The 27,197-nt window shown below is 39.3% G+C and overlaps 1 protein-coding gene and 1 pseudogene across 1 annotated transcript; one reads left to right on the top strand and one right to left on the bottom strand.

Moving 5' to 3' along the window:
• LOC120895519 overlaps nt 1–27,197 on the top strand; it is a 79,051-nt pseudogene that overhangs the window by 13,921 nt on the left and 37,933 nt on the right.
• LOC120893764 (putative nuclease HARBI1) lies at nt 6,361–7,711 on the bottom strand. Its single transcript, XM_040295855.1, has 4 exons — nt 7,590–7,711; nt 7,083–7,518; nt 6,871–7,015; nt 6,361–6,808 (listed from the first exon to the last, which is right to left on the bottom strand). The coding sequence occupies exons 1-4, from the start codon at nt 7,709–7,711 to the stop codon at nt 6,534–6,536; spliced, it is 978 nt and encodes a 325-aa protein (XP_040151789.1). The 3' UTR covers nt 6,361–6,533.

The raw sequence follows: 27,197 nt of genomic DNA, 5'->3' as shown, positions 1-27,197 counted from the left end.
TCACAAACTAATTGACATACAGACGTCAAATTTTGACACGAATCATTTGAAGGTTGGTACTATGTATAAAAAATGCATTTAATACTAGCGGCGCCATCTATGTGTCAGACCGGGGACTTATCAGCCAACCTGTTAGTTGCCTTGTTCTGCCACTTGCGCCAGCCTCTCTTGATTCTGCTGCATTCAGATGTCCTTCGTAGTAGCTCTTCCACCTTTCGATCTTCTCCCGCTCGTCCGTCAGGAGATTTCCTACCGCATCCCGGCGGGTGACCCCGACTGAGAAAGCTGCTCCAGCAGCTGTTCGTCTAACTCTTCAAAACGGCGCAGCATGGACTGGAAGTGCAGAGTTTCCTGTTTCCTCAGTCAATGGAAAACTTTTGTGTTGTGTTGTTCCACCAAGACGTCCTGATCTCCACATCCTGTAGATCTCCACGTCCTGATGGGTATCATGCCGTAGCATGCGGGTGCGCACTGCATTCTTCTCGGATAGTGCTCGTCTGCACTCTTCGTCGAACCATTCCTTTTTCTCTCTACGTGGTAAGCGTCCGATCTTATGTTCGGCTGCAGTGCTGATGGCTCGTTCCACCATAGGCCAGTGGTCTACGAGGGGCCTCGCGGCGAAGTTGTTGTCGGCCGGTAGCGCTTCCCCGAGCGCTATCGCGTACCCCTCTGCCACATCAGCACACTTCAACCGGTCCAGGTTGAGCCTTGGAGTGGGCTGACTCTGTTGGTTGTTAACCACGGAAAGTTTCTGGCGCAGCTTTACCATGACCAGGAAATGGTCGGAGTCGACGTTTACGCATTTATACGTTTTAACGTCGATAATATCCGAGCCGGTCTCGTAGTACAGTCGTCAACTCGTATGACTTAACAACATGCCCGTCATGGGTTCAATCCCCAAATAGACCGCGCCGCCATACGTAGGACTGACTATCCTGCTATGGGGGGAATCAATTAGTCACTGAAAGCTAAACCCACAAGTGGGTACAGGCAGGCCTTGACCGACATCGGTTGTTGAGCCAAAGAAGAAGAAGAAGAATATCCGAGAAGTGCCTTCCGTCAATCAGCCCCTCGGGTGTCTCCATAGGTCGGGGTGCCATAGGTGTAACTATGGCGGTGTGCATGCTGGAAGCAGGTGGTGCAGATGCTCATGTGCTTGGAGGAGGCAAAGTTTATCAACTGAGGCCGTTGTCATTTGTCAGCTGGTGGACGCTTAAGCTTCCAATCATTGGTTTATATGCCTCCTCCTGTCCGACCTGAGCATTAAGGTCTCCGATGACGACCTTCACGTCATGTTTTTGGCAGCGGTCGTACTCCCTCCAGCTGCGTATAGAAAGCCTACTTCTCGTCATGGGTTCTCTCAAGGTGCGGACTGTGCACATTTATAATGCTCTGGTTTCAATTCAATTCAATTCAAGTTTATTCAAATTGTCAGCTTAATGGTTTCTCAATTCCTAAATCTAACTTATTCCTAACTTAACCTATCTTAATTCCCAAAACTAAAGATAACTTTTGAACACTTGAAAACGGATATCAGATTAAAGTAGAAACATAAGAAAAGAAGATTAAATAAGATACGATATGATAATCGGAAAAGAGGATGAGAAAATGAAGAGGATAGGGAAGAGTATCAGGGAAAAGGATTATAAAGGATTATAAAAGGGGTGGGTATGATCTGTGCTAATATTAAAAGCGCGAACACACAGGAGAAGAGGCTCGTTGGAACCAAATGTGGTGTGACGAGAAACCATGTTTAGTGCGCTACGTGCCCTTAAATTTCTAGAAGGTGCGTACCAGCCAATCTACTCAAGGAGAGTGGGAGCATCGATGTGACCATTGAGCATGCGTCCGATGAATTGGACGCGCGCTTGGGAGCGTCTTACTTCTAAGGATTCTAGACCTAGCAAATTGCAGCGAGATTCGTAGCTGGGCATATCGGCATTGGGGCCAGCCATTCGCAGGGTGGCCACTCAACCGGGAAAACCGGGAAAACCGGGAATTAGCCGGGAATTTTATTTTTCCGGGAAAAACCGGGAAATTCTCCAAAAACACCAGGAAATTATCACGAACTTTGGCTATCACTGTTAACCATCGTACTAAGTGCATTTTCAATTAATGGGATGTTTTGTATATTGTTCCCAACTTAGGCAGCGGTCAGAACCTAGCCGCATGCGATTTTGCCGCAAGCTTTTGTATGGGATTTGACGTCAATGACAGCACTTGCGAATCTGCCGCATGTGGCGATGCGGCAAAATCAAAATCATTTGATATTGCCGCATCGTCGCATGCGACTTTATTTCAGATGTCAAATGTCTAAAATCATATAAAATAATGATTATCTTTATAAAGAAACAACAAAATATCATAATAATACCTTGAAAAGCTAGAAAATTGAGAAAACTGTTTTCTTGCCCCATGCGGCAAAATCGCATGCGGTGAGGTTCTAACCGTTACCTTACCACAGGCCAGCAACATCACACCAATGTGTAAGGACAACATTTTCCGTTTCTCACATATGGTACTCAATAGATGTACTATACTTCTCATTCGCACTGGTGCAATACTTACATTCACCGATATCGGTTCTTGCATATTTCGGGTATGGTGTGCCTATTCGATCTACCTTGCACTCGTCTTTTGTTATTCATCTCTCGTGAAGTTGCGGTCATGTCGAATTTAACGGTGGATTTAGTGGGCGATCCCAATTTTTGAACATAACTGATAATTTTTGTCCTTTTTAGCAATTTTAAGGATACCCAATCACACATCGCCTGTACATTGGCATTTTGCATTTTCATTCCGGGCCTGTAGCTTCATTCCGCCCGGGTGACTGGGTTCCCACACTGGCTGGCACTGATGATTGAGGTGGCGTCGCTTCTGCAGTTCGATCGTTACTACTTTGTTTTATTTTCACATAAAGTACACTTCTCGTAAAACATATTGAAGAAAGTGTCCCAAAATTAAGAAAAACCCACTGAAATCTCCTGCATCTATTCGTGAGATGCATCATCAGCGTCGTGCGAGTAACAGCATAATGCATGGCTGCTGTTTAACAGGAAATCCGTTCTTTCCAGATTGGTATGCTTTCTCCAGTGGCTGGTTGGTCCATGACTTCCGGTTTACCTTTTTAAGGTTGTTTGATGACATCTGTTAATCAACAATTGATAGCAGATGAAAAATATCTATGCCACGGGGTCTTTACACGTTATTTTCATGATGGTAAACCACCAAAAAGCAATATTTGTAAAGCTGTTTTTCATTGTTTCATCAGTATTTTGCTCATATAAAACTTCCAAAAATATACAGAAATTCATATTTAAATAGCTTAAGATCCATAGTAGCCAAATTAGATCCACTAATCCATTAGATATCCATTAGATATAATCCAGATTTGGGTATTATATTGTTGAATAATTCACTAATAACTTTTATCCAGTTTTTATGACAAGTGTCCACCTTTCCCGTAATGCCCGTGTTTACTTACCATCTTCTAGACAACGATTTTTGAATACCTATGACATATTAATTTGGAATTGAAGTATCGATAAAACCGGCAGGCGAAGCATAGTGTACCGGGAAAACTTCAAAAAAATCCGGGAAAACCCGGGAAAAAACCGGGAATTGAAAATCCTGATTCGAGTGGCCACCCTGTGATCGTCACTGGATCCATGTGCAAATTTCCTGGATCCTTATTTCAAAAAAATTTCTGAAACCAGCGAAAGCAACCTTTGTAACTAATTAAGGATAGTATTTTTGATATAAAATTATAGAAAAAAAAAAACAAATTCTAGCATGACAGCGTATTTAGCATCAACACTTATCAAAAAGGTTGTGTTTAACCAAATTAGTAGTAGTATACTGGTTATTAGGAGCACAGTACAGGAATGGTAGTGTAGTAAAAATATGAAATATTTATGGCGTTTAAATGTAAGTAAAATGAAAAAAAAAACAGTAGTTCAATTGATTTTCCGCTCACTTAATGCTTTGTTAAGCACTGCTGCTAAACCAGGTCTTGCAGTTTGTTCGTGATCGGCCCTACGTTGTGATATTTTATGTTAAAGTGCAGTGAAAAATGCTTAGGGTTTAAAGGTGACCGTTTGGCGTACGCGTCAGTATATTCCGAATCCTTGTAAGACAATGGTTGACAATTTTGTTCTTAGCCTAACGGACCTAACACTAATACATCGACAATTCAAACGAACGCTAACGCTTCACCCAGTGAAAATACGCACACAATATGCTGGATGAACGTAGCCCTAGCTGTCAAAACGCAACAATAACAAAAAACGTAAACACAGTTTTTATTTCGTTTTATGAACAATATTTTGTTCAATTTGTTTGGGTTTAGTAGATTCCGTTTACTTCGTTCAATGTCTCCTGCCTTAGAAAACACTTGTTCACAAGGAACTGAAGTAGCAGGTATGCACAACTCACGGAGGATTACTTGGTAGACTGTTGGATATTTTTATTTGTTTAACTTTCACCATTCCAATGAATCATTGTTACGGTGTGCCAAAGGCTCTGCAACGTAATTATAAAGCTTTTTTTCTGCTTTTTCTACGGTTGCTCGGGGAACAGAGGTTGTGTATGCATATTTAAATTTGTTATTTAAGCCATCGGTCAAAAATAGCATCATTTCTTAAACCGGTAAGACCGAAGACCAAATAAGACTTAGTTTGCAACAACGATTTTAGTTTTGACAACAGTAGCTTATGCAAAACACGAACCTTTGATACGGTTACATTTTCTTCAACTGACATTTCTGTGGTTACTACGTCGAATATTTTTAGTATGTCAGACGCCTCCTTCATAATTAGCCATTCAGCTTCATTTAATTCATATTCAAACCGGAGCAATGCAAGAATAGAAATTATAGGTTCTTGATTTGGGTAAAGTCGCTCCAGCATATAGTACGTAGAATTCCACCGTGTGGCTACGTCTAACAAAAGTTTCAGCTTTGGATATTTCATATTAGGCCCGATTATTAAACACAAATTGTAAAGACAAGTTGTCAAAATCGGAAGATTTGTATTATGACATCCGTTTGTGTTGTGTGTTGGAAAATAAAATTTAACGAAACACAAACTCACAAGCACACTGCCAAGATATGTAATAAGAAACACAAACGGAAATCCAAAACTGTCAAACAGCTTTCCGTCAGCTTTTTGCCACGGAAAGGCGCCAATCTCAGATTGTTTGTTGTTGTGTTGTTTCGGTCAGAGTTGTAGCTGTTGGTTTCACGACAAAATGTAAGTATTTTATTTCATTAATAATAAAATTTTATCATTTTAAACAAAAATATGTTTACCGCCATATCCATACAAATGGCGATATGCTGGAGATACTGATAATCTGTTGTTACGGCTTAAGAAGCTGCTGGTATTTACTTCCTCTGCTGTTGTTCGATGATAGTCGAAAGATGAAGGGCACGCGCACACGGTTTGCGTTCAACAGCAATGGATCCCAGCTACTTCTTCAGTTAGCAACTTCTTCAAGATCCAACAGCATATGCAAATGTTATTAACCTAATACTGCATACACTTTTAGGAATAACAAAGACGCCCGCACATCGCGAACACAGTACCAACAAATGGTAGATGAGTTGGAAAAGGTCCCTGACATCGCCAGAGGGATGTATAAAGGTGACCAGACCGCTTTCTGGGAGGAAATGGCTGAGCACCTTAACGCCCTGGGACCGCCGATAAGAACGGGTGCAACGTGGAAGAGGGTAAGATTAAAAGAGCGACACAACATATTTATATTTTGCTTTTAATGTTCGCTGTTTGTTTTACAGGTTTGGTTTGATTATAAATGTGCGGTGAAAAAAAAAACTCCGTGTGAACAAAGCGTCTTTGTTGGCCACTGGTGGCGGCCCGTTTCAGCAAAGGCCATTAAACGACGTGGAAGAAAGAGTGGCCAATTTGACGAACTTGAAGGCCACCATAGAAGGGAATTCAGGCCGCTCTTGGGGCAATTTAAACAACAACTATGACAACAACAACAACAACAACAACAACAACAACAGCAACAACAACAACAGCAGCAACAACAGCAGCCAATTGTTGCCAATCGGCAACAACGAGGAGCCAAACAGCGGCAGCGGGGCGCCAAACAACGGCAGCGAGACACCGAACAATGAAGAGCAAAATCCTATAACGGCAAAAGCTCGTCAAAAAAGGAGTCGTAAGCGACAAAACACGGAAGCGGTGTTGCGGCAAAACCAACAGCTTCTTAATCTAATGAAAGAAAACATTGAAGCTCAAAAAGAGTCCACAGCCGCATTGAATAGGGCAATTGTGGTATTAGAAAATATCACAGGTATGTTAAAAGAGGCTGTAGAACGCAAAACCAATTAGTGATTCTTATTTTTCATAATTTTTAAGATTTTAGTTGTAAGTTAGCGTTTAATGTTTTTATTAATTGAATTTCTATTAACTGAACTGTGATAAATGAACTCTTTTTGTGATGCAAACTTATGTGATGAACTTAAAAAAATAAATGAACTTGACCTCTAGCCTGCCTCTAGTTGCCTTTTATTCATCTGAGCTTGGCTCTTCCAATCCATACGCAATGCACATGTTGTGTAAGATACAACATACGTTCGTTATTTGAGTTGCTTTTACCGGGGTGTAGTGCAACTGTCGAGCACCTAACAAACATCTGAATCTATTTTTGAGCAACCCGATCGTGCGCTCCACTATTTCTCTACCTAAAGAATGGTTTTTATTAAAGGCAGCTTCTGGTGTGTTTGGAGCAGGATTACGTTTTGGTGTTATTAACCACGGTTTTGACGGGTATCCAGCATCACCTGTGAGAATTCAAAAGATTATTTACATAAACAAATACCCATCGGATGGTTTAATGTATTACCTAGTAGGTTGAATGCAGTTTCTCCGCGTCGATGTTTTGTTTCGAAAAAGTTGTCCATTCCACTTACATTCCAAATATGTGAATCGTGATTAGCTCCTCCGAATTTGGCATTCACATAACGAATTTTCATGAGATGGTCGCAAATCTACCGGTACGAAGAAAAATAATATTGAAGTACAAAACATACGACAAACACTGAAAGCTTTACTTACAATCATCGCGTTTAAGCTGTAATAGCCCTTCCGGTTAAAATGCTGATCGTAATCGTCCACTGGGGCAATAATTTTTATGTGTGTTCCATCAACACACATCACAACACCAGGGATGCCACTTTTTGAGTAGAAGTATCGTCGTGCATCTTGTTGCTCATCTGGTTCCATCGCTAAAGAGATCCATTTGTTCCCTAAAGTTTCTTCGATTATATTTAAGCACTTTGCAAAGGCTACCGAGAAAGTAGGCTGAGCAATAGCTATTTTATAATCGTTTCCTGTTCCATTTTGGTAGCTGCCTTCAGCTAGAAACCGCAGAGCAGCAGCCAACATTTCGTTTGGCTTGAGCCCCTTTCCCTTAACCGGTGGGAACTTGGGCTCGATCTCCGCCAGAATGTCAACAAAAATTTCCTTCGACACACGGAAATTTTTCTTAAATCTGAAATTAACAACCACGAAATGAGAGATGTTTAACACAGTTTGCACAAATGATCTGAATGATGAACTTACGCTTGGTTAGAAAGCTGTAACGGGTCGAAAACACTTCGAAGCAGTCGGCGCTGTTTTGCCAGATCCACCATTGGTTCTTCTTCACTGCTGCTATCGTCACTCACGAAGTGGGAGAAAATCATTTCGATTTTTAAATCACGGATTGTTGTTAGCTTGAGAAACGTTTGTATCTTGTTTACGATTTTTATTTTGATTTTGAACTTTTTGACATATCGCCAAATGCTTTGACACAGTTTTGACGAAAGAAAAAACTTAACGAAACTTGTCTGTCACAAGAACAGTTTCAAAATGCATACCTATTTTCCGTTTGTCTTGACACACTTGTCTTGTGTCATTTCCGTTTGTGTTTAATAATCGGGCCTATTGTTCTGCATCTCCTGGAGGTTCAACAGAGCAATTATACTTTTTTTAATGTGTTACAATCTTCCGTATGTTTGTAAGCATATCTGATATTGTTTTACTGATTGCGTTATTTTACAATTAAATTAAGCGTATGAGCAAAACATGGAATGTGGCGGATTCATAAGGTAGTCACTGCACTCTTCATGTTAGCCGCATTATCTGTGACAACACAACAAACTTTGTTTTGAAATATTATAGTTATCCATATCAGTTCTCAACCACTGATCTATATTTTCTGCAGTATGTCGTTTTGCAGACTTGTTACAATCTAATAAATAAGATGTCAATTTGCCGTCCGTTTCATAAATAAAATGAGCTTTTGCTGCTAAAAAGCTAACTTTGGAGCCCTTCACGATTCTAGTCAGCTTTTGTATGGAGTTTGACAGTTGGAGGCTTAAACCATGTAAACATTCGATACAAAACCACACACATAACTAAGCCTGCAATTTTCAGTCTAGATTATTCTAGCCTCAAAGCTAGAATTAGATTCGACTACATGCTCGAAAACACGGTGTTGTTTACATTTACCCCAAGGTGCATTAAAGAGATCAGGTGGTGGAATCTAGGACCAAAGTGTATGTAGTTCAGGTGGTCTCATAGTATGGTTTTTAAAACCAATTTTGAAAATCACTTTTTAACAGAATAGATGAAAACTTTTGTTCAAATAAGCTTTCTTGAGGCTCGTTTGAATACTCATAACATTCTTAAAATCTTCATTCAGAAGCAGAAGCGATAAAAATCAGCCTTCTAAATTCATCCATCTTGGGATAAGCCCACATGTACATTGTCCTCACTTAGATAGCTGCTCGAAAACTGCTATACAATGCAAACAGCCTACGAACTTACAACGGAAAGGGCCCCAATAGTTGTCGCAATCATAAAATTTTGCAGAGCATCCCTATCATTTTGTTTGCAAGGTTTTACTTCATCATATTGAAAATATAATTCGATGTACCGTATTTGACGGAAGAGATACATAAAAACAGTGGATATTTGAATTGTGCAAAACACTTATTCACATCTTTTTTTTTTCTAAATTTTTAAAGCCAGTACTACACGGATTATTACCAAAAACGAATTTAGCGTCGTACCATAACTATAAAGTCACTTAATAAATATGCCATGTTCGGATCAGGTTGCAATTGTTAGAGCTGCGGTGCAGAAGGATTAAACATCACTCGCGGGGTCAATTCGTCAAAAACAAGGCAGAGTTTTGGATGATCATTGGGAGCCATCAAGGCTCCAGGTAACGAGTGGACACAATGAATTAATTTAACACATTTGTGTTGTTTGTGCGAATTACGATAAGACCTAAACGGCTCCACTGAACCGTGTCACTGTGCGTACTGTGCGTAACTGAGCAGTACTCGGTCTTATCTTACATCTTTATTTATACGAGTTAGATTTGGTTTTACTTTCACTTTCTGTTTTATGTCAGTTATGCTGAAGGTCAAGTTTTGGGTTTACATATGGTTGCAATTATTCTGTAAGGTCAGTTCTGGGTTCTTGTGCTTACGCGGTGTTTTGTTTCCTACGCTTACGTTTAACGGTTCTGTTTGTACATACGAGGGTACGGTGTCTCCTATTTCATTATTTATGACTTGATGGTTGCTATTACGCTATGTTATAGTTTTACGCTTCAAGTGCGATCTAACGGGTTTTGTGCTGATTAATGTTTTTCTCGCCTTTAAAAGTTAGTGTGTGGCTTGCATGTTTTGTAAATGTTTTGGGATAAGAGTTTTTCTGCTGATTTACATTTCCTGACTTAAGGGTTGTTATTGTGTGTTGTGTGTTGACAATTTGTGTTATTTGAGTGTAATGAGAGTTATATAAACTGAGTATAGCATATGCATGCTACAAATAGGTTTTTTTGTACTAATTAATTCATGTGATATGATTCTAATTACTTCGCATCTGGGAGGTATAAGTGTTTTGCCATTGATGGTATCTTCAATTGGCGTCTCCAGAAACTCTCCATCATGCTTTACAGAGAAAATACAGGTGCTGTAATTTATTATACAGTCATTGTTAAAAAACGAAGCGGAAAATAATTCAATGCCGAACACGTTAAAGCCTTTTGGTTGTACTTTAGCTGTTGCCAAAAAATATGTCTTTTTATTCCGCCAGTTCGTTTGTAAATAACGCTCTGGCTAATCTTGCAAGTCTTTTTAGCCTATTTCATTAAAAATATTCTCTCTTTTTCCCATCTCTTTTCCTCTCTCACCAATTCCTAACGCATATGTCGACAGGTCGTTGGAACCATCCTATTTTGCTGTTGTAAGGTTCCAACAGTCATTATCCGATATACGCTATCATACGGGACCGAGCACAATAGCTTATCTCGAGTTTTCGCGTATAGCAGATTCCTATGGAAAAATAGTTTAAAAACCCGGTTCGAGGGTTGAAAAATAGCGCCACAGAATTTTGCATTAAGGTTTTTTGTTGTAAAAAAGGTATCTTTTGCACAAATTAGATGCAAAATGCTTTAAGAACATTAAGGAAATAAAAATAGAGCATAAAATATTTGAAAGAATTAAAATAATTTCAAAAAAATCAAATTTAGAGGAATCGCGTACTTTGAATTCGTGTATATCGAGTATCGCGTACTGCGGATAATTGCTGAACATCGATTGTCTATGAAATAATCTCTACCTAGTATACCTTCTACTGGTATTTTGATATGTTCTGGTATGATGTGAAATATTTGCTGGACAATTACATCCGTACCTACAATTACATTGTGTATGGATGTAGCTATATCTTCTGGTGATTCGGTTTTTCTAATATGAGCCTTGATTTTGTTTAATATTTCGTCGACTCTATTAACCGTTGCACCTACGATTTTTATTCGCTTACCCTTTATTTTCGACTGAACAACTTGCACCATTATGCGACGATGTTGTTCATCGACGGTTTACTTTAGCATTTATAACAAAGCTAGAATCGCCCCGGCTTCGTCATCTCTATTGCAGAATGTTGGTATGGCACCTGTTGCTGTTATGATGAGCTTTTGATTTTATTGTTCCGTGTGCAGTGAAAACGATTTGTTGTTGTCTTTTATATGCAGATAATGATATGATAAAGATAATGAAATATGATTACATGAGCTGTGGTCTTCAATGTTAGTTTCTTATTGTTTTAAATGTCGTTAAAATTGTCCGAGCTGTTATTGGTGTTAATTGTTTCATTGTTGATTATTTTGATAATGTAAGTTATCAAGTTTTGAAAGATATTGTTATAAAATTTAATTTCTTTGTTGTCGTACTTGTCGTAGTTTGTCTCTACTTCTTTTATAAATACGAAGTATATTTCGTCTACCTGCATTCTGTATGTTGCTAGTGTGCATTAGCTAGTGTCTTACTTTTCCCTGATTTTGATACAGTGTTTTGTTAATTAATTCTAATATTCTATTTCTTTCCATTTAGTCATGTAAAAATGAATGATATATATTTTAAATTTTGGTTTCAATTTAAACTTTCGAAGTAGAAAAATAATTTTCTCTCGTTTAAGTTATAGAGAAAAACTTTTTTTTCTAAAACATCGAATTTGTTTTTATTTATTTGTATCATTCGTTTAGTCTTGCCAGCTGTTTAAAATTATGTTTAGATGCCTGATTTCAATTAAAAGTTCTTCTTCCGTGAGAACTTCTACTTTCTTTTCTGGTTGTTTCGGCAAGCACATTTCTCATTGCTTTTAGTTTTAGTTGAGGAGCGACTCTAATGCTTCAACAAACACATATAACTCGTGCTGCTACGACTTAACAGAAGCTACCAGTTTGAGGTCGTATTTGAGATTAGAGATTATCTCGAATCCTGCGGGTCGATTGTCCACTCAAGGTATTTATAGACTGGCGCCGTGTATTCCTCGAGTAGCTCGTAAGGGATCGCCGATCCTACGTTCACCAGATTTCGTTCGTTTATGGTTTCGTGATAAAGCCGATCACTGTTGCATCCGCGCAGAGTGTGACTAGCTTTTGCTGTCCTGAGCCAACTTCTTTCATAGTGTGCGATCGATTTGCACGTTAAGAATTTTTGATATTTGATGGGCCAGAAGATCGCTGAATACGTCAGAATGGCCAAAATAGTACAAGAGATCGCACCAGCACACAACAGCGTGAACAGGGTCAGTTAATACCGCTTAGTTATACAGTGCCAGTAAGTTTTTTTTTCTCACAAATAATTGCATGTCAGTGTTGTAAGCTGTGTAAGAAACATCTTTTGGTGCACCGTCGATCAGTAAACAACCAATGTGAAACTACAAGTACAAAAGCCTAGAGCGTGGGTAAGAACTTTTGCAGTAACGTTCTCACTATTTGAATTGCTGAAAGTGATCGCGTTTCAGCTGTACAAGCACAAATTCTGTGAAGTTTGTAAGAACGATGCTTTAGCGTACCGGTAATTGCTGAATTTTTGCGGTGACGTTCTGACCATTTCTAGGGTATAGAATAATACGTAAGGAAACATTTATCGCTGTTTTAAAAATATTAGTAAACTAGAAATACATTTGAATTGTGTGTTTTCCAGTTTCGCACTATGGCACTCCCAACCAGCGATGTATGGCTGCATTACGTGAAATCTGAAGGTGGAGGTAAATGTCGTTACTGCCAACAGGTAGTGTCGTACACTAAGGGCTCAACATCTAACTTGAAACGGCATCTCAGTCGTAAACATCCTACTGTTCCGTTGCATAGAAATAACCCTCCATCGACAACTGATTCTGAATTAGATTCACCGTTGGAATGTACTTCAGCAGAAAGAAACGTGAGCATCACGCTGGCCAATTATTTCGCTTCCAATAAGGTTATCAGCGCAGAAACGAGGAAAAAATTGATACGTTAGTGCATTTAATGATATGTAAAGAGTATCCACCAACAGTTTTCTGTAGTAGAAAACGAATATTTTGCGCGTTTTGTTAAGGCTTTAAACGCTAAATACGTTCTACCTACAAGAAAAAGTATTTCAAACGGTGCGTTACCAGCGCTTTATAACGATACGCTCAAAGTCGTGCAAACCAACATCAAGAATTTATTTAACTGCTGATTGTTGGACAAGTATCAATAATGATAGTTTTTGTGCAGTTACAGCACATTATATTAACTGTAAATATGAACTGTGTTCACAGTTATTAGATTGCTCTGAGTTTCGCAAAAGCCACACCGGGAATAATGTAGCTGATTTCATCACGAATATAACTGACTCCTTTAATATTACCAGCAAATTAGTCACTTTGGTTACAGATAACGCTAGCAATATGCTATCAGCTGCAACACTTTTAAATATTTCTCATCTCCCGTGTGGTGCCCATACCTTAAATTTAGTAGTTAAAGATGCACTTCCTAAGATTTCGTCTACATTAGAGAAAGTTAAAAATGTAGTCATGCACTTCAAAAAAAGCTCAAAAGCTGCCAATAAGCTTTCTGAAATGCAAACGAGTTTAAATCACCCTGAACTAAAACTAAAACAAGATTGTCCCACTCGATGGAATTCCACGTACGACATGTTAGATCGTATTAAACAAAATAGGATCCCACTAGCATCGTGTGTTGCCACACTGAAAATCAAATCGAAGCTAGATGAAGACGATTGGTGCATCATAGAACAGGCTACCAAAATCTTGAAGCTTTTTAACACAGTTACAGTCGAATTTATGGCAGAAACACAGTGACAATTTCAATAATGGGTTTTTTAACTTGGTCCTTATTGCAAAAATGAAGAGAAAAAGAGAAAAAGTGTCATGCGGGATGTTCCTAGACTCAAGTTTTAAAAAAGGAGGATTTTAAGGAAAAAATGCGCAATAAATAATTCAAGTGATCCACATTATAACACTAATAGCACTCAGACGCTCGAAGAAAGCGATAACGGTAGCGATAGTGATGAGGACATTTGGCAACCATTAAAAGAGGTCGCCATAAAGAACATTCAATCAGTCCTTCTAGAATTCTTGTAAACATCAAATCAACAAATAAAATGTGATCGATGTATCTGGTGGAAGGAAAGAAAAGTAGTATACCCTATATTATAAACGCTTGCTAAAAAATATCTCAGTAATCCTGCGTCTTCTGTTTCTTGTGAACGCATATTTTCAAAAGCAGGTTACATTTTAACGGAGAAAAGAAATAGGTTGACGTCAAACAAAATAAAATAAATGTTTTTTGTCCAACATAATTTCAATAACCTACAACTGTAATGAACCAGCATTCAGTATTTAAAAAAAAGTTGCTCCAATAATGTAAATGAATTTTAGTTTTTATTCAGAAGGAACAGCCCGTACAGGCCGTATAGCTTAAAGTATAGAATTTTTTAAAAGATATGAAAATATGAATAACGTCTAAACCAGTTTATGTAGATATATTTATAGGTGATTATAGCATTAGCGGTAAAAATGTGAATGACTTGAAACGTCCAATATAGTTATACGAATACGAAAATATAGTAAATATAGTTTTAAGTCAGTTTTATATATTTTTATATTTTTATATTTTTATATTTTTTATAATAGGAGGTAGCTTCAATGTAATGCAATATAACCGAAAACAACATTTGTGGGTTTTTGTTCCGTCTTCTCTCTATTTTCTCTCTAAATAAATTTTATTACATATACCCGACACATTATATACAACAATTTTCATAATTGCAGAACATAGCAGTAGATCAAGTCGCCTTTAGCCTTTTTTTAGCTCTAGATCGAGCACCGCCTTTAGTATATTAACAAGTAGGGGAACTGGGGGTGGTTTCGACACCTTAAGGTTTTTCTCTGATTGCAATACTTTTGCCAATGTAAACTTATTAGTAGACATCGAAAAAGCTTTTTTGATTCATTATGTACCATCTTACGAGAAACTACGGTTCCTGAATTGATTTTGATAACATTTTGATAAAAAAGTGTGTTTTTTGTTGCATCACGACTGCAGTGCGGGTGTAGCATATCTGCTATACAGAATATATTGTAATACACACTAGCTGGTATTGCGAAAGAATTGATTTAAAATTAACAGTCGTTAAAAATTAACCAGAGTCGTTAAAAATTGCTAGAATTTGGCATCGCGAACGCATTGAGTTCATTTGTTAATTTTAACGACTGGTCCTATGCCGCCGTTAAACAAACGACTGTCAAGAGCGTATGCGATACAAATTAACAGTCTTTTAATTATACTGCTCGAATTTTTCCCCCGTGTTTGCCTACCCGCTGCGCAAAGCGATCGAAAACTTCTCAAACTCAAACTGCAAACATATTTCACAGCTCATGGCTGTGAAATATTTCCCATTCAAAATTGTTGCAAATTTATAAATGAAATATTTTTTTGGTTTGATACATTTCTTCGATCGGAATCCAAGCGAATCCCTGACATTTCTGCTCGCTTTTTCGATCGCTTTTGGCGGAAAGCGATCGAAAATCCGAGGTACAAAACTGCTCGATTTTGTCGTGCGGGTGCGCTTCACGGCCAAGCTACATGTACCGGACGACATCGGACGATGCCATAAATCCGTTAACGCCAACTGTCAAATCCCATACAAAATCGGCCCGCTGTGATCCGACACGGCCCGGCCCGACGCGAATCTCTTGTCTACGGTCCTACGTTTCATGGCATCGTCCGATGTCGTCCGGTACGTGTAGCTTGGCCGTCAGGGTCTCACGCTCAGAGTAAAACTTCTCACATCTTCGCAACGGTGGGAGCGATCGGTTATAGAGGGCTGGAGGAGTGCGAGTGTGTGTCTCATGCACACAGCGAAATTTTGGTCAACACCGCGATGGTGGGAGCGTTTTTCCATGGGATGGGGTAGTGGAGTGCGAGTGTGTCGCATGATTCCTTCAAAGCTAGGGCCAGGGGTAGCGAGAGGAATCAAAATGAGTTACTCTTTGCCAAGCGGGTACTTTAATATTATGTCCTTTATACGTTCGATTCCTAAGCTCTTTTGTTCCGGGTTCCGGGTAAGCTCTTTTGTTTCCAGTATACTAAGAGGATTCATGAACGCTTCAAACAATTTGGGGAAGCCATACTTGCCAGAGGTGTATGCAAAGCAATGACGGAGAAAGTGAAATATGTATTAAATGTGGCTTCTCACATTCACTACTATCGGTTGACTACGATTCCGCACGATTCCGGACGATTCCACCCGATTCCGGTCGATTTTAGTCGATACCGACGATTCCGGATGATTTCGGTCGATTCCAGCCGAAGCCGGTCGATTCCAGATGATTCGCTTTCACGTTTCGGCCGCCACACATATGTCAATGCTGTCTGTCGTTCATTTGAGCCAGGATTGTCGCGCACTGAGTTCCTTAATAGCGTTCGACATGCACGCTAGCTTTTTGTGTTACTGTTTGTATCTATTTGTAATAGGTTAAGCAATGAATAAATGAAATGAAATGAAATGAAATTCCGACTATTCCGACGATTCCAGACGATTCAGGTCAATTACGACGATTCCGGACGATTCCGGGCGATTCCGGGCGATTCCGGGCGATTCCAGGCGATTGCGAGCGATTCTAGTCGATTCCGTGCGATCGTGTTTTCGTGTTTTATCAAACCCACCTCCCGTCATAGCTTTCTATTGCTCCTTGACGTCGAACAGTTTAGTTTAGTTTAGCAATAGTTAAGGCTTAACGCGAATTCTTAACGTCGAGTTGGTATAACTAATAGTTCTGATAGATGGACTGATGGCAAAGTATACTATTTTACACTTATGTGAAATCGTCATTTTTTCGATTAGGTAAAATAAAATGAACTTTATTGAAATAATAATTACTTTGCTTTCTCATAAATCCATGTTTTATTTAAGAGGAATTTACTACAATGTTATAAATTTTAAAAGGGCTGTAACTTTGTGTTATGCTTGAAACGACTATAAATTAATGTTTTACGATTATAACTAACTTAATTTATTATTTAAATTCCCGCTATTTAATCGACACTCTAAACACATCCAAACTACACGCTAGCCGTCACCGAAGTCCCGCTTCTCTCCGCCATCGCTTCTGCTTCGATTCTCCGATCTCTCTCCGCCGTTCAACGATCTCTCTCTCCAATCGATCTCCGCCGATCTCTCTCTCACTTCATTATCACCACCTTTAGTTGCAATTATACGTATAATTCGAATCGTAGCGGCCAAGGTCAAGCTACATGCTGTACAAACAGAATTTCTTTCAATTTCTTAGATGTAATTCTGTTTTTTCAGTTAATATATAACCGGTTTTTCAAAACATTCGTTCGCATGGAACTACCGACGCTGGAATGCTTTAATACCGTTTAGCACAAGTGTACAAAGACGTATAACATAATTTACGCTCGCTCCACCAATGAGGGCGATCTTCTTTCAATTTCAAATTGGCTGTGTATCTATCTAGTTCCTGAGCAGCAATAATTCTAGGGCTAGATTTTTGTTACTCGCTTAGTACTATTCGCGAGAAAGGTTCCCAAATATCATCGTCACTATCTATTCCTATATCTGTATCTTCTACAACTGTGCTTTTTACCTGTGGCTGGAGTGGAAAAATATTCTTTTTCATTTCACCATTAACCCCTTTGAATTCCTCAATGTTTCCTAAAAACTCATCTATTTTAATCTAAGATCCAAATAATTTGCGCATGATACTATTTGTGACCGACTGGCTACAAACTTTTGTTGAAGTTTTTGAATGAGTAGTTCTATTAACTCACTAACTTGAGGGACAAAGCTTTACTTGAACTGTGAATTTGCTTTTGGACTGTGCTGATGGTAGAATGTTGTATAGCATTTTTTACGATTAAATTCAATGTACATATGTGCCCCATAAGAAAAATGTATAATCTTATGCTTAGATGCAGTTGCCATCCTGTTAGAAGCATTATCAGTGACCAAAACGAATATTTTATCACAGATACGAATAACGAATAACGTACCACAGATAGTGTTTAACCATTCTGCGGGTTTTTTTTCCTGTATGGATGATGGAACATTCTGAACATTCTAATAAGTTGGAGCATAATTCATTGCTATTGTTTATAAAGTGGGTAGCAACAGCACAAAAACTAATTTGTTTACTATTTGTCTAGAAACCTGCAGTAAGCGAAACTGTTGACTTATTTTTATAATTAGAATGCAAAATTTCAAATGTTTCATTGTATAATGCTGGCAATTATGCGTTTGCTATAGTTTTCGGAGTAGGTAATACGTATTTAGGATTTAAAGATTTTACAAAACGCACAAAATATTCATTTTCGCCTATTGAGAACGACTGATATTCCTTGCAAATGATCAATTGCAATAACCAGTCGATTCGTTTTTGTGCTTCTGACAAATTAATGGTTTAGTTGACGAAAAAAGGATTCTATTGTACCTTCACTTTTGTTTTGTATACTATCTTCAACAACTGGCGTATCTGGTTGAGTATTGGATGTAGATGGTGGTATATCTCTATACAATGGAACTGTTGGGTGCTTACGTTCAAGATACCTTATCATATTCGACGTAGATCCTCGATTGTTCGACAGCTTTTGGTAACAGTAACGGCATTTTCCTCCACCTTCGCCATATTGAAATGCCAAGTGAAATATTGCCATATCCCAAATAACCAAGATACCGAAAATGCCACCAATTTCCTGTACTAAAAATTCAGTTGCATCGAACAAAGCCAAAAAACTGTCAGTTTGGTGGGTTACACCACACATCTACTGAAGTGGCCACATCAATGATTGTTGAAGTCAGTTTTTTTATGCACGCGTAATTAATTTGCTCGACATATGTCACCCCAAAATGTGTATATTTGTGCAAAGGAAGTAATGAAACTTGTGTGTTTAAGTTAATTTATTGTTTTGCGAAAAGGTATTCAAAAGAAAATAATGTAGATATTTCTTAGTGGCCAAAAATCACAAAATTAGTTTTTATTCTCTCGAGTAACTCGCGCGAAAAGAGGCTGGGAGTCCGTCCTCTGGCCCTTGTATCCTCTCACCACCGTCCGCCATGGAGATTTCTCCTGTCGAGCAGTGGAACTCTACAATAGTTTCCTCTCTACATTTGTGGTGTTCCCCAGAACCATAACAAACGCTGTTGTCACAACATACAGTAGAACGTCGATTATCCGGGGACGGATAAACCGGCGGGCGGCTTAACCGTGCGCATGAATTTGACAGTTAGCCATTCGTGGCGAACATTTTCTGCGATGATCAGCTTTGTAAAAACATGTGTTGTGGAGTTATCTAGAGTCTAGTGATATTTTTGAATTTCTTTTTTGATGAAAAACAATTGTTAAATCTATTATTATTGATTCAAAAACTATTCTATCAGTAATCAATTGAATGGTTTAAGGTGAATTTTTAGTAAAACCAGTAAATTTTACAATTTTTTATGAATTTGACATTTCTTGAACCAATATCCGTGGAAATCGATTAACCGGCATCCGCCCGGTCCCGAGCTGCCCGGATAATCGACGTTCTACTGTATTGTGAAACATAATTGTGTAAGATGTATATGCGTGTGTTTATTTACTTGCAAATGGACTCTCTCATTTCGCTAGTCAGTTCATAGTTTATAAATTAATAATATTGCCGAAGTTGTGCAGTGATGTAAGTGGATGAATTAAAGCAATTGAGAGGTTAAAATTCTGTTCAGCATATTGACCTCAGCCCGTACTTGATCCATCTTTTCCTAGTTTACATGTTTGGAAAAGGTGAACCAAGCGCGGGCAAGCCCGTCAAACATTGCGAGGGTTGCGAGTAGTATCATCTGCTCGAAATCTTATGGTAGTTTAAATAATATTTGTTTTTTATTCATAAACTAACTTTTTGCGGTGTTATTAGTCGAAAAGATCACTATTTCAATGTTTGTAGATTTTTTCAAAATAAAATGTTAAAATTCAGGTGTTTAGTATGCTACAATTTGCGCTGTTGTATCTGATCTCGGAGTGCTATAATTATAACTAACTAAAACTACCCGCTGCGCAAAGCGACGGAAGGCAAATGAAATATTTCAAAATTTTCAGCGCTGAAATTTTTGGTTTGATACATTTCTTTGATCGGAATCCATGCGAATCCCTGACATTTCTGCTCGCTTTTTCGATCGCTTTTGGCGGAAAGCGATCGAAAATCCGAGCTACTAAACTGCTCGATTTTGTCGTGCGGGTGCGCTTCACGGCCAAGCTACATGTACCGGACGACATCGGACGATGCCATAAATCCGTTAACGCCAACTGTCACGGCCAAGCTACACGTACCGGACGACATCGGACGATGCCATAAAACGTAGGACCGCAGACAAGAGATTCGCGTCGGGCCGGGCCGTGTCGGATCACAGCGGGCCGATTTTGTATGGGATTTGACAGTTGGCGTTAACGGATTTATGGCATCGTCCGATGTCGTCCGGTACATGTAGCTTGGCCGTCAAATCCCATACAAAATCGGCCCGCTGTGATCCGATACGGCCCGGCCCGACGCGAATCTCTAGTCTACGGTCCTACGTTTTATGGCATCGTCCGATGTCGTCCGGTACGTGTAGCTTGGCCGTCAGGGTCTCACGCTCAGAGCAAAACTTCTCACATCTTCGCAACGGTGGGAGCGATCGGTTATAGAGGACTGGAGGAGTGCGAGTGTGTGTCTCATGCACACAGCGAAATTTTGGTCAACACCTCGATGGTGGGAGCGTTTTTCCATGGGATGGGGTAGTGGAGTGCGAGTGTGTCGCATGATTCCTTCAAAGCTAGGGCCAGGGGTAGCGAGAGGAATCAAAATGAGTTACTCTTTGCCAAGCGGGTACTTAAATAATATGTCCTTTATACGTTCGATTCCTAAGCTCTTTTGTTCCGGGTTCCGGGTAAGCTCTTTTGTTTCCAGTATACTAAGAGGATTCATGAACGCTTCAAACAATTTGGGGAAGCCATACTTGCCAGAGGTGTATGCAAAGCAATGACGGAGAAAGTGAAATATGTATTAAATGTGGCTTCTCACATTCACTACTATCGGTTGACTACGATTCCGCACGATTCCGGACGATTCCACCCGATTCCGGTCGATTTTAGTCGATACCGACGATTCCGGATGATTTCGGTCGATTCCAGCCGAAGCCGGTCGATTCCAGATGATTCGCTTTCACGTTTCGGCCGCCACACATATGTCAATGCTGTCTGTCGTTCATTTGAGCCAGGATTGTCGCGCACTGAGTTCCTTAATAGCGTTCGACATGCACGCTAGCTTTTTGTGTTACTGTTTGTATCTATTTGTAGTAGGTTAAGCAATGAATAAATGAAATGAAATGAAATGAAATTCCGACTATTCCGACGATTACAGACGATTCAGGTCAATTACGACGATTCTGGACGATTCCGGGCGATTCCGGGCGATTCCGGGCGATTCCAGGCGATTGCGTGCGATTCTAGTCGATTCCGTGCGATCGTGTTTTCGTGTTTTATCAAACCCACCTCCCGTCATAGCTTTCTATTGCTCCTTGACGTCGAACAGTTTAGTTTAGTTTAGCAATAGTTAAGGCTTAACGCGAATTCTTAACGTCGAGTTGGTATAACTAATAGTTCTGATAGATGGACTGATGGCAAAGTATACTATTTGACACTTATGTGAAATTGTCATTTTTTCGATTAGGTAAAATAAAATGAACTTTATTGAAATAATAATTACTTTGCTTTCTCATAAATCCATGTTTTATTTAAGAGGAATTTACTACAATGTTATAAATTTTAAAAGGGCTGTAACTTTGTGTTATGCTTGAAACGACTATAAATTAATGTTTTACGATTATAACTAACTTAATTTATTATTTAAATTCCCGCTATTAAATCGACACTCTAAACACATCCAAACTACACGCTAGCCGTCACCGAAGTCCCGCTTCTCTCCGCCATCGCTTCTGCTTCGATTCTCCGATCTCTCTCCGCCGTTCAACGATCTCTCTCTCCAATCGATCTCCGCCGATCTCTCTCTCACTTCATTATCACCACCTTTAGTTGCAATTATACGTATAATTCGAATCGTAGCGGCCAAGGTCAAGCTACATGCTGTACAAACAGAATTTCTTTCAATTTCTTAGATGTAATTCTGTTTTTTCAGTTAATATATAACCGGTTTTTCAAAACATTCGTTCGCATGGAACTACCGACGCTGGAATGCTTTAATACCGTTTAGCACAAGTGTACAAAGACGTATAACATAATTTACGCTCGCTCCACCAATGAGGGCGATCTTCTTTCAATTTCAAATTGGCTGTGTATCTATCTAGTTCCTGAGCAGCAATAATTCTAGGGCTAGATTTTTGTTACTCGCTTAGTACTATTCGCGAGAAAGGTTCCCAAATATCATCGTCACTATCTATTCCTATATCTGTATCTTCTACAACTGTGCTTTTTACCTGTGGCTGGAGTGGAAAAATATTCTTTTTCATTTCACCATTAACCACTTTGAATTCCTCAATGTTTCCTAAAAACTCATCTATTTTAATCTAAGATCCAAATAATTTGCGCATGATACTATTTGTGACCGACTGGCTACAAACTTTTGTTGAAGTTTTTGAATGAGTAGTTCTATTAACTCACTAACTTGAGGGACAAAGCTTTACTTGAACTGTGAATTTGCTTTTGGACTGTGCTGATGGTAGAATGTTGTATAGCATTTTTTACGATTAAATTCAATGTACATATGTGCCCCATAAGAAAAATGTATAATCTTATGCTTAGATGCAGTTGCCATCCTGTTAGAAGCATTATCAGTGACCAAAACGAATATTTTATCACAGATACGAATAACGAATAACGTACCACAGATAGTGTTTAACCATTCTGCGGGTTTTTTTTTTCCTGTATGGATGATGGAACATTCTGAACATTCTAATAAGTTGGAGCATAATTCATTGCTATTGTTTATAAAGTGGGTAGCAACAGCACAAAAACTAATTTGTTTACTATTTGTCTAGAAACCTGCAGTAAGCGAAACTGTTGACTTATTTTTATAATTAGAATGCAAAATTTCAAATGTTTCATTGTACAATGCTGGCAATTATGCGTTTGCTATAGTTTTCGGAGTAGGTAATACGTATTTAGGATTTAAAGATTTTACAAAACGCACAAAATATTCATTTTCGCCTATTGAGAACGGCTGATATTCCTTGCAAATGATCAATTGCAATAACCAGTCGATTCGTTTTTGTGCTTCTGACAAATTAATGGTTTAGTTGACGAAAAAAGGATTCTATTGTACCTTCACTTTTGTTTTGTATACTATCTTCAACAACTGGCGTATCTGGTTGAGTATTGGATGTAGATGGTGGTATATCTCTATACAATGGAACTGTTGGGTGCTTACGTTCAAGATGCCTTTTCATGTTCGACGTGGATCCTCGATTGTTCGACAGCTTTTGGTAACAGTAACGGCATTTTCCTCCACCTTCGCCATATTGAAATGCCAAGTGAAATATTGCCATATCCCAAATAACCAAGATACCGAAAATGCCACCAACTTCCTGTACTAAAAATTCAGTTGCATCGAACAAAGCCAAAAAACTGTCAGTTTGGTGGGTTACACCACACATCTACTGAAGTGGCCACATCAATGATTGTTGAAGTCAGTTTTTTTTATGCACGCGTAATTCATTTGCTCGACATATGTCACCCCAAAATGTGTTTATTTGTGCAAAGGAAGTAATGAAACTTGTGTGTTTAAGTTAATTTATTGTTTTGCGAAAAGGTATTCAAAAGAAAATAATGTAGATATTTCTAAGTGGCCAAAAATCACAAAACTAGTTTTTATTCTCTCGAGTAACTCGCGCGAAAAGAGGCTGGGAGTCCGTCCTCTGGCCCTTGTATCCTCTCACCACCGTCCGCCATGGAGATTTCTCCTGTCGAGTAGTGGAACTCTACAATAGTTTCCTCTCTACATTTGTGGTGTTCCCCAGAACCATAACAAACGCTGTTGTCACAACATACAGTAGAACGTCGATTATCCGGGGACGGATAAACCGGCGGGCGGCTTAACCGTGCGCATGAATTTGACAGTTAGCCATTCGTGGCGAACATTTTCTGCGATGATCAGCTTTGTAAAAACATGTGTTGTGGAGTTATCTAGAGTCTAGTGATATTTTTGAATTTCTTTTTTGATGAAAAACAATTGTTAAATCTATTATTATTGATTCAAAAACTATTCTATCAGTAATCAATTGAATGGTTTAAGGTGAATTTTTAGTAAAACCAGTAAATTTTACAATTTTTTATGAATTTGACATTTCTTGAACCAATATCCGTGGAAATCGATTAACCGGCATCCGCCCGGTCCCGAGCTGCCCGGATAATCGACGTTCTACTGTATTGTGAAACATAATTGTGTAAGATGTATATGCGTGTGTTTATTTACTTGCAAATGGACTCTCTCATTTCGCTAGTCAGTTCATAGTTTATAAATTAATAATATTGCCGAAGTTGTGCAGTGATGTAAGTGGATGAATTAAAGCAATTGAGAGGTTAAAATTCTGTTCAGCATATTGACCTCAGCCCGTACTTGATCCATCTTTTCCTAGTTTACATGTTTGGAAAAGGTGAACCAAGCGCGGGCAAGCCCGTCAAACATTGCGAGGGTTGCGAGTAGTATCATCTGCTCGAAATCTTATGGTAGTTTAAATAATATTTGTTTTTTATTCATAAACTAACTTTTTGCGGTGTTATTAGTCGAAAAGATCACTATTTCAATGTTTGTAGATTTTTTCAAAATAAAATGTTAAAATTCAGGTGTTTAGTATGCTACAATTTGCGCTGTTGTATCTGATCTCGGAGTGCTATAATTATAACTAACTAAAACTACCCGCTGCGCAAAGCGACGGAAGGCAAATGAAATATTTCAAAATTTTCAGCGCTGAAATTTTTGGTTTGATACATTTCTTTGATCGGAATCCATGCGAATCCCTGACATTTCTGCTCGCTTTTTCGATCGCTTTTGGCGGAAAGCGATCGAAAATCCGAGCTACTAAACTGCTCGATTTTGTCGTGCGGGTGCGCTTCACGGCCAAGCTACATGTACCGGACGACATCGGACGATGCCATAAATCCGTTAACGCCAACTGTCACGGCCAAGCTACACGTACCGGACGACATCGGACGATGCCATAAAACGTAGGACCGCAGACAAGAGATTCGCGTCGGGCCGGGCCGTGTCGGATCACAGCGGGCCGATTTTGTATGGGATTTGACAGTTGGCGTTAACGGATTTATGGCATCGTCCGATGTCGTCCGGTACATGTAGCTTGGCCGTCAAATCCCATACAAAATCGGCCCGCTGTGATCCGATACGGCCCGGCCCGACGCGAATCTCTAGTCTACGGTCCTACGTTTTATGGCATCGTCCGATGTCGTCCGGTACGTGTAGCTTGGCCGTCAGGGTCTCACGCTCAGAGCAAAACTTCTCACATCTTCGCAACGGTGGGAGCGATCGGTTATAGAGGACTGGAGGAGTGCGAGTGTGTGTCTCATGCACACAGCGAAATTTTGGTCAACACCTCGATGGTGGGAGCGTTTTTCCATGGGATGGGGTAGTGGAGTGCGAGTGTGTCGCATGATTCCTTCAAAGCTAGGGCCAGGGGTAGCGAGAGGAATCAAAATGAGTTACTCTTTGCCAAGCGGGTACTTAAATAATATGTCCTTTATACGTTCGATTCCTAAGCTCTTTTGTTCCGGGTTCCGGGTAAGCTCTTTTGTTTCCAGTATACTAAGAGGATTCATGAACGCTTCAAACAATTTGGGGAAGCCATACTTGCCAGAGGTGTATGCAAAGCAATGACGGAGAAAGTGAAATATGTATTAAATGTGGCTTCTCACATTCACTACTATCGGTTGACTACGATTCCGCACGATTCCGGACGATTCCACCCGATTCCGGTCGATTTTAGTCGATACCGACGATTCCGGATGATTTCGGTCGATTCCAGCCGAAGCCGGTCGATTCCAGATGATTCGCTTTCACGTTTCGGCCGCCACACATATGTCAATGCTGTCTGTCGTTCATTTGAGCCAGGATTGTCGCGCACTGAGTTCCTTAATAGCGTTCGACATGCACGCTAGCTTTTTGTGTTACTGTTTGTATCTATTTGTAGTAGGTTAAGCAATGAATAAATGAAATGAAATGAAATGAAATTCCGACTATTCCGACGATTACAGACGATTCAGGTCAATTACGACGATTCTGGACGATTCCGGGCGATTCCGGGCGATTCCGGGCGATTCCAGGCGATTGCGTGCGATTCTAGTCGATTCCGTGCGATCGTGTTTTCGTGTTTTATCAAACCCACCTCCCGTCATAGCTTTCTATTGCTCCTTGACGTCGAACAGTTTAGTTTAGTTTAGCAATAGTTAAGGCTTAACGCGAATTCTTAACGTCGAGTTGGTATAACTAATAGTTCTGATAGATGGACTGATGGCAAAGTATACTATTTGACACTTATGTGAAATTGTCATTTTTTCGATTAGGTAAAATAAAATGAACTTTATTGAAATAATAATTACTTTGCTTTCTCATAAATCCATGTTTTATTTAAGAGGAATTTACTACAATGTTATAAATTTTAAAAGGGCTGTAACTTTGTGTTATGCTTGAAACGACTATAAATTAATGTTTTACGATTATAACTAACTTAATTTATTATTTAAATTCCCGCTATTTAATCGACACTCTAAACACATCCAAACTACACGCTAGCCGTCACCGAAGTCCCGCTTCTCTCCGCCATCGCTTCTGCTTCGATTCTCCGATCTCTCTCCGCCGTTCAACGATCTCTCTCTCCAATCGATCTCCGCCGATCTCTCTCTCACTTCATTATCACCACCTTTAGTTGCAATTATACGTATAATTCGAATCGTAGCGGCCAAGGTCAAGCTACATGCTGTACAAACAGAATTTCTTTCAATTTCTTAGATGTAATTCTGTTTTTCAGTTAATATATAACCGGTTTTTCAAAACATTCGTTCGCATGGAACTACCGACGCTGGAATGCTTTAATACCGTTTAGCACAAGTGTACAAAGACGTATAACATAATTTACGCTCGCTCCACCAATGAGGGCGATCTTCTTTCAATTTCAAATTGGCTGTGTATCTATCTAGTTCCTGAGCAGCAATAATTCTAGGGCTAGATTTTTGTTACTCGCTTAGTACTATTCGCGAGAAAGGTTCCCAAATATCATCGTCACTATCTATTCCTATATCTGTATCTTCTACAACTGTGCTTTTTACCTGTGGCTGGAGTGGAAA

The sequence above is a fragment of the Anopheles arabiensis genome, chromosome 2, assembly GCF_016920715.1.
Source record: "Anopheles arabiensis isolate DONGOLA chromosome 2, AaraD3, whole genome shotgun sequence".
Classification (NCBI taxonomy): domain Eukaryota; kingdom Metazoa; phylum Arthropoda; class Insecta; order Diptera; family Culicidae; genus Anopheles; species Anopheles arabiensis.
This window is presented reverse-complemented; position numbering and strand designations above follow the sequence as displayed.